Source organism: Marmota flaviventris, chromosome Y (assembly GCF_047511675.1).
Source record: "Marmota flaviventris isolate mMarFla1 chromosome Y, mMarFla1.hap1, whole genome shotgun sequence".
NCBI lineage: Eukaryota > Metazoa > Chordata > Mammalia > Rodentia > Sciuridae > Marmota > Marmota flaviventris.
Genome location: NC_092519.1, coordinates 17,705,235 through 17,725,617, shown reverse-complemented (window position 1 = coordinate 17,725,617; position 20,383 = coordinate 17,705,235). Strand labels below are relative to the sequence as shown.

The following is a 20,383-nucleotide window of genomic DNA, read 5'->3' as shown; positions in this document are numbered from 1 at the left end:
GGGGGAATGTTGTTTTGTCGGGTTTGTGGCTTTTTTTGAAAACCTTGACATGGCAAGAATACACTGAAGGGGGCCTTCCTGCTGACAAAGTGAGGTCAGTCTGTGCAATAGAGTGACATGCTTCAAGGGGGCAAGTGAGCGTGAGCTCACAGACATGTTATAAGACCACAGATGCCTGAAGCTTAAATCCTACAGATAATACTAAATCCTAGCTACAATTTCCGCTGTGCATACAGCCTATAATTATCCTTCTATAAAACCTCAAAGTCCTTGTCAGCACCTGAAGACAGGGTAAGGATAGGGTTTCCTTGTCATCCTGGTGTAGCTGCACTGGTCAAAGTTCCTTTCCTGCTTTGCATCATGACCTTTTCTGTTTGATTTTGGGGCAAACACCTGACCAGACCTGTGTGATCACCAGAGTCAGGTCTCTGCATAAGACTTCCTAACAGTCGAAGTAGAACGTTCTCACTAAGCACAAGGCACCCATTTTATTTCCACCACACATTGCTGCCCTAGAGGATTGCCTTCCTTCCTCCCCCACCCTCTCTGTTGGGGATGGAATCCTGAGCATCAGAGCCAACCCCAATTGCTTCCTTTCATTGCTCAGGCTGCCTCCTCAAAGCAACAGAGGCCAGGAGGTGATGAGAATTACTAAAATAGTTTTCAAATTGTTCTCATTTTTAGATATTATGTATGGGTCATACATATGATATCTTTAAATACTGTTTCAAAAATTTGGAGACTGTGTCTTTCTAAGTCGCTTGAGGTCGCATCAGCTGAAAAAAATATATGTTATATAGTTCTTTGTTTTTCTTTGAGGTACTGGGGAATAAACCCAGTGGGGCTTGACCTGGACCTCTGAGCTACATCCCCACCTTTTTCATTTTATTTTAAGAGAAGGTCTCACTGACCTTGGGCTCCTCCAGCCTCAGCCTCCCTGAGAAGCTGTGCTTTGTTTTTGTGTTGAGGTTAAACCCAGGGCCTCCCCATGCTCGGAAAGCACTCTATGGCTGAAGCCTAGCTCAGCGCCAGATGTCACCTCTGTACCACAGGCAAAGCCAAGGCTTCCCACCTGGATTAGTTCCCAGCACAGTCCGGAAGGTCCTCCTGAAAAGGGCTGAGGCCAAGAATCTGTCACTCTACCCAATTTCAGCCAGTGATTGGATGATGTTGGCTGTCAGTCACGATGCAGAGGCGGGCCTGGAGGTCATCCATCCCGGATGCTGGGGGAACTGCCCAATCAGTGCGCAGAGGAAGGGGGAGGGCGGGCTTTTCTTCCTTACTTACTGGGCTACTCCTTCTCAGGGCCGGGTTCTCTGCTCCAGGGACCCAAGGACTCTGTGCAGCCTGTGTTCCCCGCCCCCCCATCTCGGGTACCCGGAGGTTCCTCCAGAGGACGCCGGGTCACCACGGAAGCCAAAAATGGTGAGTTTGCGACCTGGGCTGAAGGTACGCATCACCATCTGCCTTGGGGCCCGGCTCGCGGGTGAGCTGCGGAGCGCAGCGGAGTCCCCCTGGCGGGTGGCCCTGGCCCCTGTCTCCTGGTCCCCTGGGGTCAGCTGGGTTTTTGGTTTTTGAGATTAGCTGCGGAGCGCGGCTGAGTCCCCGCTGGAGGGTGGCCCTGGGCCCTATTCCCTGGTTCCCTGGGTTTGGAAGGGCGGCTCAGGTCCCTGGTGTCCCCTTTGCTCCCTACTGGTGGCCCACACCCACTCTTCCCAACGTGTAGGAAGCAGGACCACAAATGCACCTTCCTTCTCCCAGTGGAGCTCCTCCGGAGGCTGCTGCAGGTCCTCCAATTTGCAGGCGCCTCCTGCCTTCTAAAACCCTCCTTCCCTCCACCTCACAGCTCGGCCTGACGTTCGTTCTTCCCACTCGGTTCAAATGGACACCTTCTGCTAATTTTCATTATCACTTAGTGAAATATTGGAAAGAATCTTCCTTCCTTCCTCCCGCCATTCCTCCCTCCCTCCCCAGCCTTAACTTGAAATCCTCCTGCTTCAGCCTCCCACATATCTGGAATGACAGGCCTGTGCCACTGTCCCTGGCAAGAAGGACACTTTTGAAAGCATTTGTTTTCTTTTTATTTTATTTTTTTTCTTAAAGAGTGAGGTGAGAGAGAGACAGAGAGAATTTTTATTTATTTTTTTGTTTTTGGCAGACACAGCATCTTTGTTTGTATGTGGTGCTGAGGATCGAACCCTGGACGCTCGCGAGCCAGGCGAGCACACTACCGCTTGAGCCACATCCCCAGCCACAGCATTTGTTTTCTATTTGTGAATATTATACTTGAGGGGAAAGAATAATCACTTAACAGTTCCTTGTGTTTGGTCAAAATAACTGCTTTAAAGGGAATAAGGAGGTTGTTTATAGATCCCAGGGATATGGAATCCTGGGCTTCATCAATAGAGTATAACTGCTCCCTTTTCTGATAGTCCATGATGTAGAGTCTCACCAGTCATGTAGTCATGTAAGCACACAGGGTAATACTGATGTAGGGACAAAGGAGGCAAGGCACTGGAGATAGCCAGAAACAGTTTTATCTGGCTGCAGCCAGTCTCAGAGGGCACAGCTTTTGCTGTAATCAATCAATCCATCCCCTGAACCCTGAGTTCAGGTGGTTTTAGGATTTTATACTCATCATGTAAGAGGAGGGGCTCAGAAGTTCACATTGTAAAACTGAGACTCTCAAATAACTCTCAGACCACACAGTCTCATTCCAGTTAACCCTTTATTGCTGGCTCTTGGCAGACACTCTGCTCTCAAAAGAATGAGATGGTCAGAGTGCTGCCCCTGCCTTCAGTTGGCTCCATATTTAAGCACAAAAACCACAAAAGGGACATTTGGGGTTCAGGCAATGCAAACAAGGCTGAAAGTTGCAGTCAGTCAGTCTCCAGTTGGCACCATAGTTCATTCTGTGTTCTTGGGGATTTTCATGAATACAAACTGCCCCAGTCATGATTTTTTTGTGTGTCCTGGCTAAGTTCACAAAATGGAGTCGCCATAGTCAAGTTGTCACATCACACACATAAAAACAGCTTTTTCTTTCTCTGTTCTGACCAAGTTAAGCCTTCAAGGACAGCACCTGAGAAGGGGAGAGCTTCTTCTCCCCTTTCTTTCCTCCCCCACCAGCTGTTTCCATGAAGCCTAGTTGGTAAGTTCTCTGTGAAGCCCAGCTCAAGGCCAGAGGCCTTGTTTGCACATTTCTACAAACTACTATACTGGATGCAAGTGTGTAAAAAACTAGTAAGGGGAGTTCGAGTCCAGCACTTGGAGTGCTAATTTCTTTCAGACTAGTGGCCCAGAAAATAGGGCAACACAAAAATAGGAAGTTTGTCTACACTGAACTTTTTTGTGGACACTGTTTTGTTGACAGTCCTAAAATTAGCCATGGTGAAGATTTCTGGAGAAACCCAGTTAAAATTTTCTATGAAAAAAAGGCGATGCCACTACAATAATGTCTGATTCATTTACTGTCCTTCATCCCCAGCTTTTTTCAATATGTTTTTCACAAAGGATCTGGGTATTTTTCCCAGCCTGGCCTGAAAGTTGTGATCCTCCTGCCTCAGCTTCCAAAGCTGTTGAGATTAAAGGCACTGACCACCCCAGCTACAGAAAATAGTTCATTTTAACCCAAATATTAATGACTATACTAAGGTACATGGATTCAAGTTACCCTGAATGATGTGTGTGTCCCTCCCTGGAAGAAATTACATAATTACATCAATTCTTTCTTTCTTTCTTCTTTATTTTCTTCTTTCTTTCTTTCTTTTTTCTTTTCTTTTTTTTTCTAACATACCAGGGATAGAATGCAGGGACACTTAAACACTGAGCTACATCCCCAGCCCTTTTTATATTGTATTTTCACATATGATCTCACTAAGTTCCTTATGGTCTCACTAAGTTGCTGAGGCTGCCTTTGAATTTAGCGATCCTCCTACCTTAGCCTCTCAAGCTGCTGGGATTACAGTTGTGTGCGACTGTGTCTGGCCTACATGAACTTTTATAAAAAAAAAAACAAAACTATGTATCACTGCATTAACCAATTGCATTGGTAGGAACTTCAGATTATTGGGGTACAGAAAAAAATAAAGAAAATTTCTTCTGTATGTCTGTTATTGCATTCTGTGCTTTGGTAGATTTTGGAGATGTCTGGTAAGGTTAGTGATATATTCTGAGAATATTTGAGATTGTGGTCTGATACAGAAATTAAGATGATTGGCTATTGAAGGGCTTAAGATAGCCCAAGATAATTTTTGTTCTCCATACAGAACCCTGCCTTTCTACCCTCATGGTGGTCTAGTTAGCTAAAATCAAGTACTCTGAAGGTTCTTTGATGTAGATGTGACTGTATAGAGAACTTGAGTTCACAGCTGTAAAAATCTTGTGCTTTTCCTTTTACCTTCCTTAGGTGTAGACACCATGTCAGATTTCTTGGGCAGAGTTTCCCTTTGGACACTTCACAGGGTCCTATGTCCTCAGCCACTATCCTCTCCTGGAGCTGCCACAAAGTGCCCACAGCTGCCCTGTGCCCTGCAGGGTGAACAGAACTTCAGGCCCTGGGCCAGCTCCTCCTAGGGGACAGCCTGAGATGTAGGGTGCAGCCTCTCCGGGAAGCTGCTGGGGGCTCTGAGCTGAGGAATCTCCTGGAACAGGCCTCATCTAGACAGCTACTTTGGTCCCTGGGACAGTGATCCTGGATGCTTTCAGGGAGCAAGACCAGGAGGGAGTATGTTCCTGCTGTCAGGGACCTTCCCTGCCCCTTGAGCCTGACACATATGTGCTCCCTCAGCACCAAAGCTTTCTGTGCATCACTTTGAAATGATGTGCTCACTTATCTGAGGCCCAGGTTTACTTATTCAGAGCCAAATGGGATGGACTGTTATTAAATACACAAGAGAGAAGTGGATTTTAAAAAGTCTAGTTACATTTCCATTGTTACGAATCCCAACTTACAGCCAGGTACAGTGATGCTCACCTGTGATCCCTCTTGCTCCAGAGGTTGAGACAGGAGTGTTGCAAATTTGAGGACAGCCTTAGCAACTTATCCAGGCCTTATGCAACCTAGTTAGACAGCATCTCAAAATAAAATATACAAATGACTGGATGACTGGGGACGTGGCTCAATAGTAAAATGTCTCTGGGTTTAATCTTGGGGTACCACCCCCCAAAAAAAAAGAATGAATAAAAATAAAAAGAAAAGTCGTAATTAGCTAATTTACCTTTGCTACCCCTGAGTATGTATAGAAAATCTGTATGATTCAATCTTGTCTTTTCCATGATTTCAAACTGAAATCCAACCCTAGATTCCAAAATGCCATGTAAGATACAGAGAAACTCTGTCTGGCATTATTGCTGCAGAATTTGAGTCCAATTCTATAAAAATAGTGGTGGATAAATTCATGAATGTGATTTCATGAAAACTAGTATGTGTCCTTCAGAAGGTGATGAATTTGACAAAGGATGACAGTTTTTCACTGTTGTTGTCTGGACTTGGCAGGTTCATGTTAACTTGTGGTTTTTTGGTATCAGGAATAGAGCCCAGAGGTGCTGAACCACCAGCCCCTTTTAGATTCTTTGTTTTGAGACAGAGTCTTGCTACATTGCCTCGGCACTCAGACTCGTGAACCACTGGGTTACAGGTGTGCACCATCACTCCTGTCTTCACTGTAAATTTTAAGGACAATTTTAGCAATACCTGAAATACCCAATTATGATCATTTAATCCCTGAATATCAGTGAAATAGTAAATGACACTTGTTTTCTGGAAAGGAGCCATATGTCTCTCTAAATAAGGGTGCTGATCCCTTCAAGAGCACTCCCACTATGACAGCTGATTCCTGTTCCCTCCTAAGTGCCTCCTCCTAGGGCTACCCCTTTGGGAGCTGGCCTTTTAGCTTATGAAATTTGGGTGGAACATAAATGCTCTCTCTACTCTGTCCTGTACAATATTTTGTCTGATCTTCGATATAGTGTACTATTTCCAATTTTTTGAAAAGTAATTTTTGTTGTTGCTGTAGTTGGACAAAATACCTATTTATTTATTTTTATGTGGTGCTGAATATCAAACCTAGAGCCTCTCATGTGCTAGGCAAGCACTCTACTGCTGAGCCGGAATCCCAACCCTACTATTTCCTTTTTTAGATGTAGTTTTTTTTTAAGTTTACCCCCAAAATACAGTAAACCATGCCCTAAATTTCACAGAATTTCCTGAAATTCTCAGTGCTTTCTCAGAGAGTGTCGATCATGGGAACATTCAATCTCCTTTGTGAGAAAGTGTGTTGTCTTTCCATTGATTTTGTTGTATTTTATGCCTCTAATTGTGTACCTTTTATATTATAATATTTTTTATCTCTCATTACATGTACTTTTTTTTGGTGTGTGTGTGTGTGTATGTGGAGGACTGCTGGAGATTGATCCAAGGGAAGGCCAAATACATGCTTGGCAAGTTTTCTACTACCGAGGTACTCTCCAGTCCAAGATAATTAGTATTGTAGACTGTGGTTTATTTATTTGCTTACTTTTGAGTGGTGGGGATTGAGACCATGGACTTGTTCATGCTTAGTTATCCTCCAGAAATGAATTTCAATTTGTGAGCAGCATTCTAAAGGTGGGCAGGTTTTTTACTGGGGAATAAACCTACAGGCACTTGACCACTGAGCACATTCTCAGCCCTTCTTCTTATGTATTTATTATTTCTTTTTATTTTTTTTATATTTGTATAGTTGTAGATGGACAGAATACATTTATTTCATTTGTTTATTTTTCTGTGTTGCTGAAATCATATTCGTACCTCAAACATGCTAGCAAGTGCTCTGCCACTCAAGTACAATCCCAGACCCCCTTTTAAATTTTGATGAAGACCAGTCTCTCTAAATTTCTGAGTATCTTGCTAAGTTGCTGAGACTGGCCTCCAACTTGCCATTTGCATGCCTTGACCTCTCTTGACCTCCCTAGTGGCTAAATTACAGGTGCACACCACCACACCAGCAGTCGGAATGACTTTTAAAAAAAATACTTATTTTTAATTTGTAGTTGGACACAATACCTTTATTTTAGTTATTCATTTGTATGTGGTGCTGAGGATTGAACTCAGGGTATTGCATGTGTGAGTCGAGTGCTCTACTGCTGAGCCACAACCCCAGCCCCTGGGGTATGTTTTCAGTTTTTGGGTGTAGTTATGTGTCAGTGGCAGGGACATTTTCTTTTTGCCTGTTCCATCACTGTGAAGACATCATAGCATGCTTACAGATGTGTATGGTGGCCTGTTTCACACCCAGACTGTGTGGGATAGTTCAGGAATCTGGGCTACAAACTTGTTGCTTTACCACACTCTGGAAGAGCTTCTGCCTTAGGTTTGTTTGCAACACCATTGCTACAGGCACAAGGAATCTCTTTCACAACAGACAACCATTGTATATGTGGCCCAACGTTGATCAAAATGTCCTTGAGCAGAACATTGGTATGTGTCTGATGACTATACATTATGGTAGTGAACTGGCTGCTGTTAAGAAGAGTTTGACAGTCATTGGACATTCATTGTTCCCATGAGACTTAGAAAAGTCATGCCTGCTGGTTATTAAGAAGATTGTTTTGAGAGTTATAAAACTTTGTAAGGCTGTTGTTTGGACAAGGTGATATTTTTTGGGTCATTGAGTTATTTCTAAGACATGTGCCATCTTTCACTTACCCCATTCTGATTTGACAATAACCAGAGGAAATTATAAAATTGTTGTGTTTATTAATAAATAAATTAAATTAATCAGATAGAGAACTCATGTTTGTTTTGGTCATTTAATAGTAAGCTAGTTGACTACATTTGTTCTGGAGTAAAGCACCTGCGAACTTCTAGTTGTTCTCAGTGTAATCACACAGGATGAGCTCAATCTCCAGCTAATGCAATGTGACAACCTGTGTGAAAGGTTGTCTAAATGTTGTCTGTGAAGGAATCTCCTTAGTGACCCCATGCCCAGAGGTTGTGGGTGGGGGCTGGTTATAGACATTTCTTTAAGTATGGAACAATAGACATTCAGAGGAAACAAGACATTAGTAAATACCCTGTTGCGTATATTAACCTTGTTGGTACAGGGAGCCATTGTAGTTGTCAGAATCTCTCTCAAATGCTTAGTTTCATGATTCCTGCAATTTCCTACTCATCACCTTTCTTTTCTAAAGATAAGCACTATCAGAATTGCTTATATTAGCTCTGTTCCACACAGGATGTTTCTAGGACATGTAATAGAGGTGCAACCAATAAAAAGTAAGGAGTAATTTGGAAGCCTGACTTACTTCATGTGAACTCACCAAAGAAAGGGTATAAGTCACTATGATGTTTTCCTTCTTTTTTAAAAATTATTTTTTGAGTGAGAGTGAGAGAGAGAGAGAATTTTTTTAATATTTATTTTTTAATTCTCGGCGGACACAACATCTTTGTTTGTATGTGGTGCTAAGGATTGAACCCGGGCCACACGCATGCAAAGCGAGCACACTACCGCTTGAGCCACATCCTCAGCCCAAGATGTTTGCCTTCTGAGTAGCCAATTTCTAGTGTTGGTATGGCTGTAAGAAGTTGAGTGCAGTAAATATTTGATGGACCAAATCGTGGACTTAATCAAGAGGCCAGGGAATCATGTGAACATCATGCATGTTGAGGATAGATTTCTCATGCTCTTAATCTCTCCTGGCCTCCACTATTAATTTGGTGGGATATTTTAGATCTCAGTGACCTTTGAGGATGTGGCTGTGAACTTCACCCAGGAGGAGTGGGCTTTGCTGGATCCTTCCCAGAAGAATATTTACAGAGATGTGATGCTGGAAGTCCTCAGAAACCTGGCTTCTATAGGTAATAATGATGTTTCTAAAATTAATCAAATTGAGAACTCATGTTTATTTTGGTCATTTATATAGAAGGTGAAAAGGGAATCAATTGGTGAATAATTGCAGCATAAATGTCACCTAGGATTTGGCAAAGCATTTCTAGTTCCTAAATACTCATAAAGATTGTTCTGTTCTCATTTTAGGAAACAAATGGGAAAACAAGATCACTGAAGTTCAGATTGAAAACTCTGGGATCAATGTAAGGTAACTGTACTCACAAGAGGAGTCCATGAGGGGGTCTGAGAACTGTCATTTAATTTTTAAAGTAAACCAACCAACGAAGTATGCATAATTTGAGAAGTATTTATTCTTATAGTGTTTTTTACTAGAAATATATTCTTAGCTGTAACAGATATTCAGGCTTTTCAAAGATTTGACATGCAAAAAGTACTATGAAATTGCATTTGTGAATATCACTATTTGGATAATAGCCATAGAGAATATGTGATGTAAAGGATTTTTTCCTTTCAATCTTTTTATTTTTAGGCAAGTTGAACAAGTCAGAAAACCTAGCCTTTACCTGATGTTGGTAGTAATGTAAAGATCTATAAATAAATAGAAAATTGTGAATGAATCAAGCATTGATTATGTGCTGGTCACTTCTTCTTCAAAGAAGTCATATGGTAAACTTGACAGGCACAAAATAGTGTGGAGAAACCTTCAAATCGATTCCAATTCTTAACTGAAGAAAGAAAATTTTTAATAGAGTAAATCCATGTGAGTTCATTATGTGTGTAAAAGACTTCATATGTCCTTCATTCCTTCATAGGCCGATCACATCTCACTCTGGACACAAATACTACAAGCATGAGAAATATGAAGAGAAGCCATGTGAATTGAAACAATATAGGAAATCTCTGGTTTCTCTCAAAAGTGTTCACACACAAATGTTAATACAAACTGGAGATGGACCTTATGAAAGTACAGTATGTGGGAAAGTCATCAGTTGTTCCAATGACATTGAAAGACATGAAGAAACTCATACTGGGGGACGACCCGGTGAATGTCAACAATGTGGTGAAGCCTCTTCTTATCCCTCCATTGTTCAAAGACACATGATAACACACAGTGGAGATAAACATTTTCAATGGGACATATGTGGGAAAGCCATTCATTTCTCCTGTTTATTTAGAAGACATGAAGGAACTCATTCTGGAGAGAAACTCCATGAATGTAAACAAGGTGTTCGGACCTGTATTTCACACATAAGTCTTCAAAGGCACAGGATCACACACACAGGGAATGCACATTTCAAATGTAAGATATGTGGGAAAGACTTTGATTATTCCAGTTTACTTAGAATACATCAGAGAATGCATACTGGGGAGAAGCCCTATGTATGTAAACAGTGTGGCAAAGCCTTTTCTAGATCCAGTTACCTTCACTCACGTGAAAAAACTCATACTGGAGTGAAGTCCTATGAATGTAAGCAGTGTGGCAAAGCCTTTGCTAGATCCAGTTACCTTCAGATTCATGGAAGAATGCATACTGGTGAGAAGCCCTATGAATGTAAGCAGTGTGGGAAAGCCTTCACTCAGTCCTCTAACCTTTACTCACATGAAAAAACTCATACGGGTGAGAAGCCCTATGATTGTAAGCAGTGTGGCAAAGCCTTTTCTACATCCCATTACCTTCGCAGACATGGAAGTACACATACTGGAGAGAAGCCCTATGAATGTAAGCAGTGTGGCAAAGCCTTTGCTAGATCCAGTTCCCTTCAGTCACATAAAAAAACTCATACTGAGGAGAAGCCCTATAAATGTAAGCACTGTGGCAAAGCCTTTGCTAGGTCTGGTGACCTTTACAAACATGGAATAATACATACTAGAGAGAAGCCCTATGCATGTGAGCAGTGTGGCAAAGCCTTTTCTAGATCCAGTTACCTTCACTCACATGAAAAAACTCATACTGGAAAGAAGTCTTATGAATGGAAGCAGTGTGGCAAAGCCTTTGCTACATCCCATCAGCTTCATGAACATGAAATAATACATACCAGAGAAAAGCCCTATGAATGTCAACAGTGTGGAAAAGCCTTTACTACTGCCTCCTACCTTCAGATACATGAACGAACTCATACTGGAGAGAAGCCATATGAATGTCAGCAGTGTGGGAAAGCCTTCACTCAGTCCTCTCACCTTCACTCACATGAAAAAACTCATACTGGAGAGAAGCCCTATGAATGTAAGCAGTGTGGCAAAGCCTTCCCTAGGTCCAATAGCCTTCGCAGGCATGAAAGAACACATACTGGGGACAAGCCCTATGAATGTAAGCAGTGTGGCAAAGCCTTTACTAGATCCAGTGAGCTTCACTCACATGAAAAAACTCATAATGGAGAAAAGCCCTATGAATGTAAGCAGTGTGGCAAAGCCTTTGTTAGATCCCGTTTCCTTCAGATTCATGGAAGAACGCATACTGGAGAGAAGCCCTATGAGTGTAAGCAGTGTGGAAAAGCCTTCACTCATTTCTCTGGCCTTCACTCACATAAAAGAATTCATACTGGGGTGAAGCCTTATGCATGTAAGCAGTGTTGCAAAGCCTTCACTCGTTCCTTTGACCTTCACTTACATAAAAGAATTCATACTGGAGAGAGGCCTTATGCATGTAAGCAGTGTGGCAAAGCCTTTGCTACATCCAGTAACCTTCACAAACATAAAAGAACACATACGTGGGGAGAAGCCCTGTGAATGTAAGCAGTGTGGCAATTTCTTTGCTAGTTCCAGTTACCTTCCCAAACTTGAAAAAACTCATACTGAAGGAAAGCCCTATTAGTGTGAGCAATGTGGCAAAGCCTTTGCTAGTTCCAGTGTCCTTCAAAGACATGGAAGAACACATATTGGAGAGAAGTTCTATGGTTGTAAACAATGTGGAAAAGCCTTTGTTACATCTGCTCAGCTTCACTTACATGAAGGAACCCATAGTGCAAAGAAATCGTACTCAGGAAAACAATTGGCAAAGTCTTCCATTAATAATGTTTCACTCTTTAACATGTAGTAAGTTTTCTGTAGAAAAATTCTTCGAATGTGATATGTGGTAAATCAATATTTCTTGTCAAATTCAAAGAGAAGAAAGTGCTCACATGTCCAAATGTATCTATCTATCTATCTATCTATCTACCTACCTACCTACCTACCTACCTGCCTACCTACTTACCTACCTACCTACCTATAAATAGTACTGGGGAGTTAGTTTGGGGGTCATCTATCACTGAGCCACAACGTTTTTCCTTTGTATTTTGAGATAGGCAGAGTTCCTTAAGGCCTTGCTTAGGTGCTGAGTTTGCCTTCACATTTGTGATCCTTCTGCCTCCGAAACCGAGTCTCTGGGATTAAAGGCAAACTCTACTAGATCCAACTGAATAAAGCATTAAATGTGAAGAATTTGGAAAATCATTCCATTTTTCCTGTTGCCTTCAAAGTCATTTCACTCACACTGGAAAACAAACCCTCAGAATGAGGAAGATTGGGTACATTCTGTCAGCTTCCCATCCCAGCCCTGCTATCCTTCTCATATATGACAATACAGAGAGAAACCCTGAGAATGTGATTAATGTGGGAAGTCTTCTAATTTTCCCAGTTTTTTATAAGGTCTGGGAAGACTGTTCTTGAAAGATTCATGCTAAAATGAATAAATCAATGCAAGTAAGTGTTCAAGTGTTTCCATTTTGTTCACTTGTATGAAAGGACTCATACTTTAGAAAATCCTGTGGAAAAGCCATGTGGGGCAGTATGCAGCTTTCATGGTTTCCTTCAAAGACATAAAGGGATTCACATCAGGGAAAACCCTTCTGTTCTTTAAACAATGTGATGACACTTTCACTTTTCCATGTTCTTTTTGAATATCATGGAAGAACTCACTCTGGAGAAAAGCCTTGTATATAAAAATGTGGTGAGACTTTCAGTTGTTTCAGATCCATTTAGACTTACATAGACTGGAGAAATTTTATTTTAATTTTTTTTACTTTTTTTTTTTTTTTTTTGGTACCAGGGATTCAACCCAGAGACACTTAACCACTGAGCCATATCCTAGTTCTTTTTATTTTTTTTCCAATATTTAGACATGGTCTCACTGAATTGCGTAGGTCCTCACTATGTTGCTGAGGTTGACTTTGATCTTGTGATCCCCTGCCTCAGCCTGCTTTTTCAGTGGAATTACAGTCATGGAACCCCTTCAGCAAGAATCCTCTTTTTCTGAGAAAACCAGTGTAGGCGTGAAAAAAGGGTGTGTGCCTTCATTTCTTTCTATTCAGAGGTAAGGAGAATGTACCCTGAAGTGGATGTAGGAATTGTGTCAGCATGAAGATGTGAAAGCAACATGTTTCTCCCAGTTAAATATCTCTTCTTGTTAGATTTAATTTTTCTCTCTATTTGTTGATCTGTAGTCAACTCTCCCATATGATGACATAATCTTATATTTACTGTGTGTGTTTGTGTGTGTGCGCACTCGCAAAATCTAGTGTGTATTATGATTTTGTACATAGAAGTATGTTATAGAATAGTACACAAGATTTGTAGTTAAAATGTATTAACCTGTATTTGCAGTTTTTAAATTTTTTTTTTAGAGTTTTCATCTCTCTTCTTCCCTTGAGTCCAATTTCTCTCATATTGCCCATTTTTTTCCACTAAAGACCTTAGCAAACAAATGATATTTTATGACTCTGGTCTCATAATTAAAAATAACTTTTTCCAGGTTTATGAATAATATGATATTTTCTGTCTCCTCATATATCTTCTGACTCTTATATATGTTGTGAAAAAATTAAAAAATGTGAGAAGTTTTAAATATAATTACCAGGGTCATAGAATTGAGGGAAAAAGAAAATAAACATTACTATTATAATTATCATCATCATTATCACCACCACCACCACCATCATATCTGAAATGCATAAGCCCTGATCCCATCTCTACCCCTTTTTATTTATTTCTTTCTTTTTAAAAAAAATTTTGATTGAAGTATTTTTAAAATTCTTTCCAAGGGCCTCAGTATGTTGGTGAGGCTGGCTTTGAACTTGTGATTCTCATTCTATAGCCACTGGGATTACAGATGTGCTATCATGCCTGTCTCCTGGATGTTTCTTGAAACTTTGATGTAAATCAATATATGCCTGGTTTTTGCAGAGTTTCCAAGTCTTAATTGGTTCAGAGGCAGGAATTCCTTTTTACTGTGTTTATGTATACTAATGCCCTTAAAGCTCTAAGATTCTAGAATGATTCTGAGTATCAGAAAGACATTAATTCACAGCTTACACCCCAAATTTTTATATTTCCAGATGGACTAAACTGAAGTCCATTTTGAAAAATTTTATTTTAGATAATTTTTGTTGAAAAGAGGGTGGGAGAATTGTTTTAATATTTCAGGGAAAAAACTATTTGTTTGTATTAAGATCTTATGATAAAATGAAATGTAAGTAATCAATATGAGTATTACATAATTTTCTTTTCTTTTTTTTTTTTTTTTACATAATTTTCTTAACAAACATTTTTTTGTATCCTCTGTGCACCAGACACCAGATAATCAACTTTGCAGAGTCACAGAGACTATGGAATGTGCCCTGGTGCTCATGTGAGTGTTATCTAGAGCACCAAGTGAAACTACAAAAACAAACACCTGAGAGGGCTGAGTTGTGCCACCCACACATGCACCCTCATACCCACGTGCACACGCATGTACAGGATCAAGTCAACCTTTTCTCTACATATTCTCCCTAGTGCAGTTCTTTCATCCTCTCTGTGTAATGCAACCATTGATTTCTTTGACTTTTCTCACAACATTGCTGCCCACTATTTTTTTTCTCAAAAATCAATTATTACGTCATGACTTCTCAACTTATTCTTTTGTGTCTTTCTAAAGTTTGCTTACACATTGTGTATGTGAGTTGAGGCCTGTGCACTCCAGCATTCTGTGCAGATTGGCTAAATGTCTCTTTTTTCCTCCTTTGCTCCCTTCTTTCCTTCAGATTTCACCCAGGAGTTCTCCACCACTGAGCTTCCCCCTAGCTCTTTTATTGTTATTTTTTGAGATGGGGTGACGCTGGCCTCAAACTTGTGGTCACCCTGCCTCAGCCTCCTAGCAGCTGGGACCATAGAGATATTCCCTTTTGTGCCCTGCTACTGGCCTCTTCCTTTTCCTTGGTGCCTTATTGTCCTGTTGATGACTCTGGGACCACCACTCTGTCACTCGTATTTCTTCTAAGCCTCATGTGTTGTGTTGTATGTAGGCACATTAAAGGGCATTATAAAAGTTGTAATTTGTATGTATTGTTTGGAGAGGCATCTTCTCAAAATATACTTTGCCCTGTACTTAATTGAGTTGCTTTCTATTTCTTCTCATTCCCTGGTGCCAGGGACCCAATCTTGCCTTGTGCCTGCTAGACAGGTGCTCTATCAGTGAGCACTCCCCTAGCTCAGGTGGTGAGTTTGCTGCTGCTGTGTGTGTGGACCCCACTGATGACCACGTCAGTAGATGCAGTGCTGCAGGTTTTCCTCCATGTTTTCATCTGGTCTCTTTCTTCTTAAACATCTTTAACAGCAGGGAATTTTAACCACTGACATCCAATTTAGCTTTTATCACCATGATTAATACTTAGGTGGAATATGCCGGAAAACCCAGGCTGGACTTCTCTCTGTGTTCAGGGAACCTCAGTAGCCCTGTAACCATCGTGCGATGCTTTTCTTCATACACAGCATGTGATCAAAACTAGGTAAAGAGGGCCCCAGTTGAATGTCCTAATGTATTGGTGCCCCCTTCTGCACCTAAGAATCTTAAGTAAGCTTCTCCAGAGACCCTCACCATCATTTTCTTTAAAACAAATATCAGAAAAAAGTTTTGCAAAGAACTCAATATGCGTTAGAATGAAGATGTAATGATGTTACTTCTTCTCTTCTAGTAAAGCTTGAAAAACACGTGAATAATCTCAAAAATGATTAAAAATTCACTTTTTTGAACAACCAACAAAAAATTTTATGTAGACTCCTACAAACAAAATAAAAATAAATAAATAAATCTCCACCCCCCTCCCTGGGTGTAAAGATGATGAAATTCCAACATCAAGGTACAGAAAATTTTAGGTGATACCCTTCTGAGCCCTGCTGTCAATGAGTCTGCTCCCTGAATCTTCCCCAGGCATCCAGCCTCATCTGGCCCTCATCACTAATAGAGCCTCAACTGGCAAAAAATTTCACATGGTAACCAGGAATTTTTCTTTTAATATTAACAGCAGGGTCTCTGATGGGATTCAGGAGCACTAGTTTCAAGGCTCCCAGACACTTTAGAGCTTTCTTACCATCAGTCATGACCCATTTGAAGTCCACAGTGAGTGTAGCACCCTGGAGGTGGTCAGCCTTCATGAAGGCAATACCCCTCTTGACCCTACAGCCAGTAAATTTCCAGGATCCAGCTTTCCAGTGCTTGCCCTGTACTGCAAGGGGTTTGCATGTTTATATAAACTTCTGGGTGTTCTTGCTGTGCTCTGCTGGGGTCATTGTGCCCAAGAGGCCTGGACACTGCTGGTCCTGGGGTCTATTAATGACTGTGGAGCAGGAGGCACTTGCATGGATGCCCATTTACTCCTGGGTCTGATGAACATCCTGGGCCATGACCACCCAGTCATGCCTGGATCTGCTCTTCACTGTCGCCTTCTTCCCTGCACTGCCTGAGCTCAGAGTCCCCTCAGTTCTCCACACTCACATTCCTCTTTCCTGATGGCCTTGGTGGGCACCAGGAAACATATTCCCTCTTAGCCTCATGGGCTCCTTCCAGACCCCTCTCTGCACAGGTCAGCATGGTGTATGCCACAGGTTTGGCATCTCCTCCTGCTGTGCAGTCTTGGTCCAGTGGGCCCCAGGGTCAACCTGGTCTGTGCCACAGGGTGAACAATTCCTCCTGTCCTGTGGAAACCTGGTATACTCTGCCTGTACCCTGGGTATCCTGCCAGGGGGAGAGACGGCCTCCAGCAGAATACCTGGGTTCTGATCTGCTGTGATATTGTGATTTAAGGACCTCCATTGACCTGTCCTGTTCCCACCCTAGGGAAGACTCTGCAGGGCACCATGGATGTATTATGCTCCCTGGAACATGCCCCCAGGGAGAACTGTTTGTGTCATTTGTGACTGGCTGTGATTTCTAATTTGTTTTTACTTGTAGTCTGAGGTAAACACAAATTCATTCAGCCAAAAGTGAGTTGACCACATGGGAAAAGGGGTTGGGACAGAATTTTTTTTTTTCTGGGAGAGCATATTTCTTGATATTGTAAGTGCTGCTGGGATTGAGACGGCATGATTTGGAGGGAGTATAAGAAAAGCAAAGCAAGTGAAAACATTGTGACATGGGCTTCTGAAAAGGTACTTTCAACTGCTTCAATGGATAAAAATGAAAGTGGACCATTGACCTCAATTTGATGTAATTTTACATAAGTAAAAAGATCCTCCCATTATTGAAACAAATTCATGATAGTTAAGGCTGCTTCCTTGTGAGGTGCAGACTCTGTTTTATTAATATAACATTATAGATAGGTGTTACAATATTAGAAGACTGGAACACAGGTAATAAAGCAGATGCTGTGGTGGCTTTTTTGACACCCAAGAAAACATATCTGATTTATGTGTCATTCATTATCTCTCTTCCCTCTCTTTTTCCAAAATTTTAAATCAGAATAATTATGTCCATCTCATGGTAGGTGAGTCATTGACAGTCCTACAGAAAATTAAACATGATAGATATTATTGTAGTATTATTTGGTTGTAAATAGTGTGTTTTTACTTGCTAATAACTAAGTTACTGAAACATCATGATACATGAGGTTATCAATCTGATCTTTTTTCCTGTTGATTTGAAATTACATTTAAAAAATAATTTACTTTTCTCAATTTTTTTCTTTTACTAATTATCAAACTTCATGCGATCATTAAATATCAATTGCTTCATAAATACTCAGAATTTTACCTAAATTATTTTACAATACAATTGTCCATCCAAATTTGAAATAACTGAAGTTCATTTAAAAGTTTTGGCTTTACATTAAGGTAAAGATATATATAGTGAAATTTTTCAACCATTTTTAAGTGCATAATTTTGTCCTATTAAGAGCATTCACATTGATGTATGACCATCCCTGCCATGCATCTTCAGAGGTTTTTAATCTGTCCAAAGTAAAACTCATGAAACACTCTCTCCCCTTCCCTTAGTCCCAGGCAACTTTCACTCCAATTCCTGTCGCTAGTTCATGATTGGCTTCTGTCATGAAGTATAATCTCTTCAATGTTCATTGTTATTGTGGCCTATGTCTCTGTGTACATTTTTGTCTCCACAGTTTATCATTGTGTATATCTATCACATTTTGTCATTCACCTCAGAATGGATGTGGCACACAGATAGCTGTTTTACCTTTATTTATTTATTATTACTATTTGTGTGTGTGTGTATGTGTGTACGCACCCCACTGGTGAAAATACTGGATTATTTATTAAGTCAAGGATTATTGTTTTGAGGAATCACTGTACTGCTTAACACATTGGCATCACTATTTCAAATTTCCAAAAAACCCAGCAAAGTTTCAAGTTCTACACACATTTTGTCATTTATTTTTGAATAAATTTTTTTCTTGTGGATGTGAAATGGTTTCTCATTGTGAATTTGATCCTCATTTCACTGATGAGTACAGGTGCAGGACATGTTTTAATGTGTTTATTATCCATTTGGATATCCTCTTTGGAGAAATTTAGTCTTCAAGTTCTTTGTTCATTTTCTAGTTGGTCTTTCTCCTTCATATGTGCACACATAATCCCACTTGTGTGGATCTTAATGTTTCATGATGTGAGCTTTCCTCAAGTCTAGGGAACTTTGGCTTTAATATAATATATAAGCCTAAAAAGCACAGAATTATTGGTGGTACTTCTCAAAATTGTCCAATGATGAGCTTCATCAAGACTGGAATCTTCTATACTCTTGTGATCTGCATATTGTCAGGATGACAGCTCCTCCTTCCACTTTCACAAGATCCAAATGACAGACGTTGTGTTCAAATTCATTTTTGAAGAGTTCATAAAGCTATGAGTTTGGTGCATAAGCATCCCAGAAGCACAGAGACATACCACAAATGCTATTTGTGAAGAGCTTCAGCACAGCTGGGAAGCTGCAGTGAACATAGGCATAGATGTCAGATATGGAAATGACATTTTACTGAACTCTGAAGATTGGATGAAAACCAAAAAGAGACTGGGTGGAAGTGAACAGTGAAAATTCAGAGTATGAATTTCTGTGACTTCGTATGTGAGGTCTTGGCAATAAGAATTCACTGTGAATTTTAGAACAGAGAAAAAATGATGTTTCCTGACTTAAGATATGCCACACCTGGGAATGTTGTACAAAGAATATTAAAGAAGATAAAAACATTTTCTTACATTACATAATAAAACAAAGAAATTTTTGAAGTAAGCCTTAAAAATAAATAAAGAAGAAAGAAATGATGTTGTGATGATTTTAAAACATTTTGTAATATGGACCTCTATTGGATGAATTTAAATGAAGTTTGTATGCCTATATCCTGGAAAAATAATTCCTTATACTAATTTGTAAATGCATTAGTGGATACAAGACATTCATATCCTACTGAAGTTGTAACAAATGTTATGGTTCACTAAATTTCCAAGTTTCTTAGAAAACATTTTGGTCATAATTAGTCTCAGAAAATATTAATTTTTAAAGAAGAACATGAGATTTCTTTTTGACAAATACAAAAAAAGCCCTGGTATTTAATTTAAGATGCACATATTTAATGAATAACATACATCCTGATTGCAGAAAGAAATTTTCCAAATTGACTTAATAATCATTACTCAACACACTGATTCTTGTTTCTCATACCAAGGTGAACCCTAACAAAGCTCTGTGGCAAATTATGATGAAGTGTCCATTGATTTTATCTTGTTGGAATTGTTTCCATCATAGAGAGTTAGTCTTGTTGGGCACAGTGTCACACACTTAGAACTCCAGTGGACCAGGAGGCTGAGGGAGGAGGATGACAAAGTTTTGCTCATCACCTTAGTGAGGCCTTAAACAACATAGCAGGACCCAGTGTCAAAATAAAAATTAAAAGGTCTGCCAATATTGCTCAGTGGTTTTGCACCCCCGGACTTAATCCCCAGTACCAAATAATAAAAATATAAAAATGGATTTAGTCTTTCCTCTTCATTTGCATTGCTCTCATCTTCCTAATGGCTCTAATTGACAACCTATGCATGATCCTTCTCACCCTCCTGGATGTCCTCCTCCACACGTTCCTCTATTCCCTGCTTAGTTGGCTGTCCATCATTGATGTAAGTTACATTTCCACACATGTCCCTAAGATGGCGTTTGCTTTCCTAGTTCAGTGAATGTGAAATTCAGAGTTTCTCCTTTCTTTGTTTAATAAGTAGAGATACACTATCCCTTATATCTGTGTTATTTGTTCATTTGTTTGTTTTGGTACTGGGGATTGAATTCAGGGGCACTTGTCCACTGAGCCATATCCCCA

At 40.3% G+C, this 20,383-nt stretch overlaps 1 protein-coding gene across 1 annotated transcript; it reads left to right on the top strand.

Annotated features, from left to right (window-relative positions):
* The first annotated feature begins 1,267 nt into the window (after positions 1-1,267).
* Positions 1,268-11,647, top strand: LOC139703513 (zinc finger protein 709-like). Its single transcript, XM_071606999.1, has 4 exons — positions 1,268-1,425; positions 8,713-8,839; positions 9,018-9,078; positions 9,644-11,647. The coding sequence occupies exons 1-4, from the start codon at positions 1,423-1,425 to the stop codon at positions 11,556-11,558; spliced, it is 2,106 nt and encodes a 701-aa protein (XP_071463100.1). The 5' UTR covers positions 1,268-1,422; the 3' UTR covers positions 11,559-11,647.
* The last annotated feature ends 8,736 nt before the right edge of the window (positions 11,648-20,383 follow it).

Bases quoted from the DNA above. Each gene is read 5' to 3' on its own strand.
- LOC139703513 (XM_071606999.1), top strand. The intron at 8,840-9,017 runs GTAATAATGATG...TTCTCATTTTAG, and splicing joins CAGAAACCTGGCTTCTATAG to GAAACAAATGGGAAAACAAG. The intron at 9,079-9,643 runs GTAACTGTACTC...ATTCCTTCATAG, and splicing joins AACTCTGGGATCAATGTAAG to GCCGATCACATCTCACTCTG.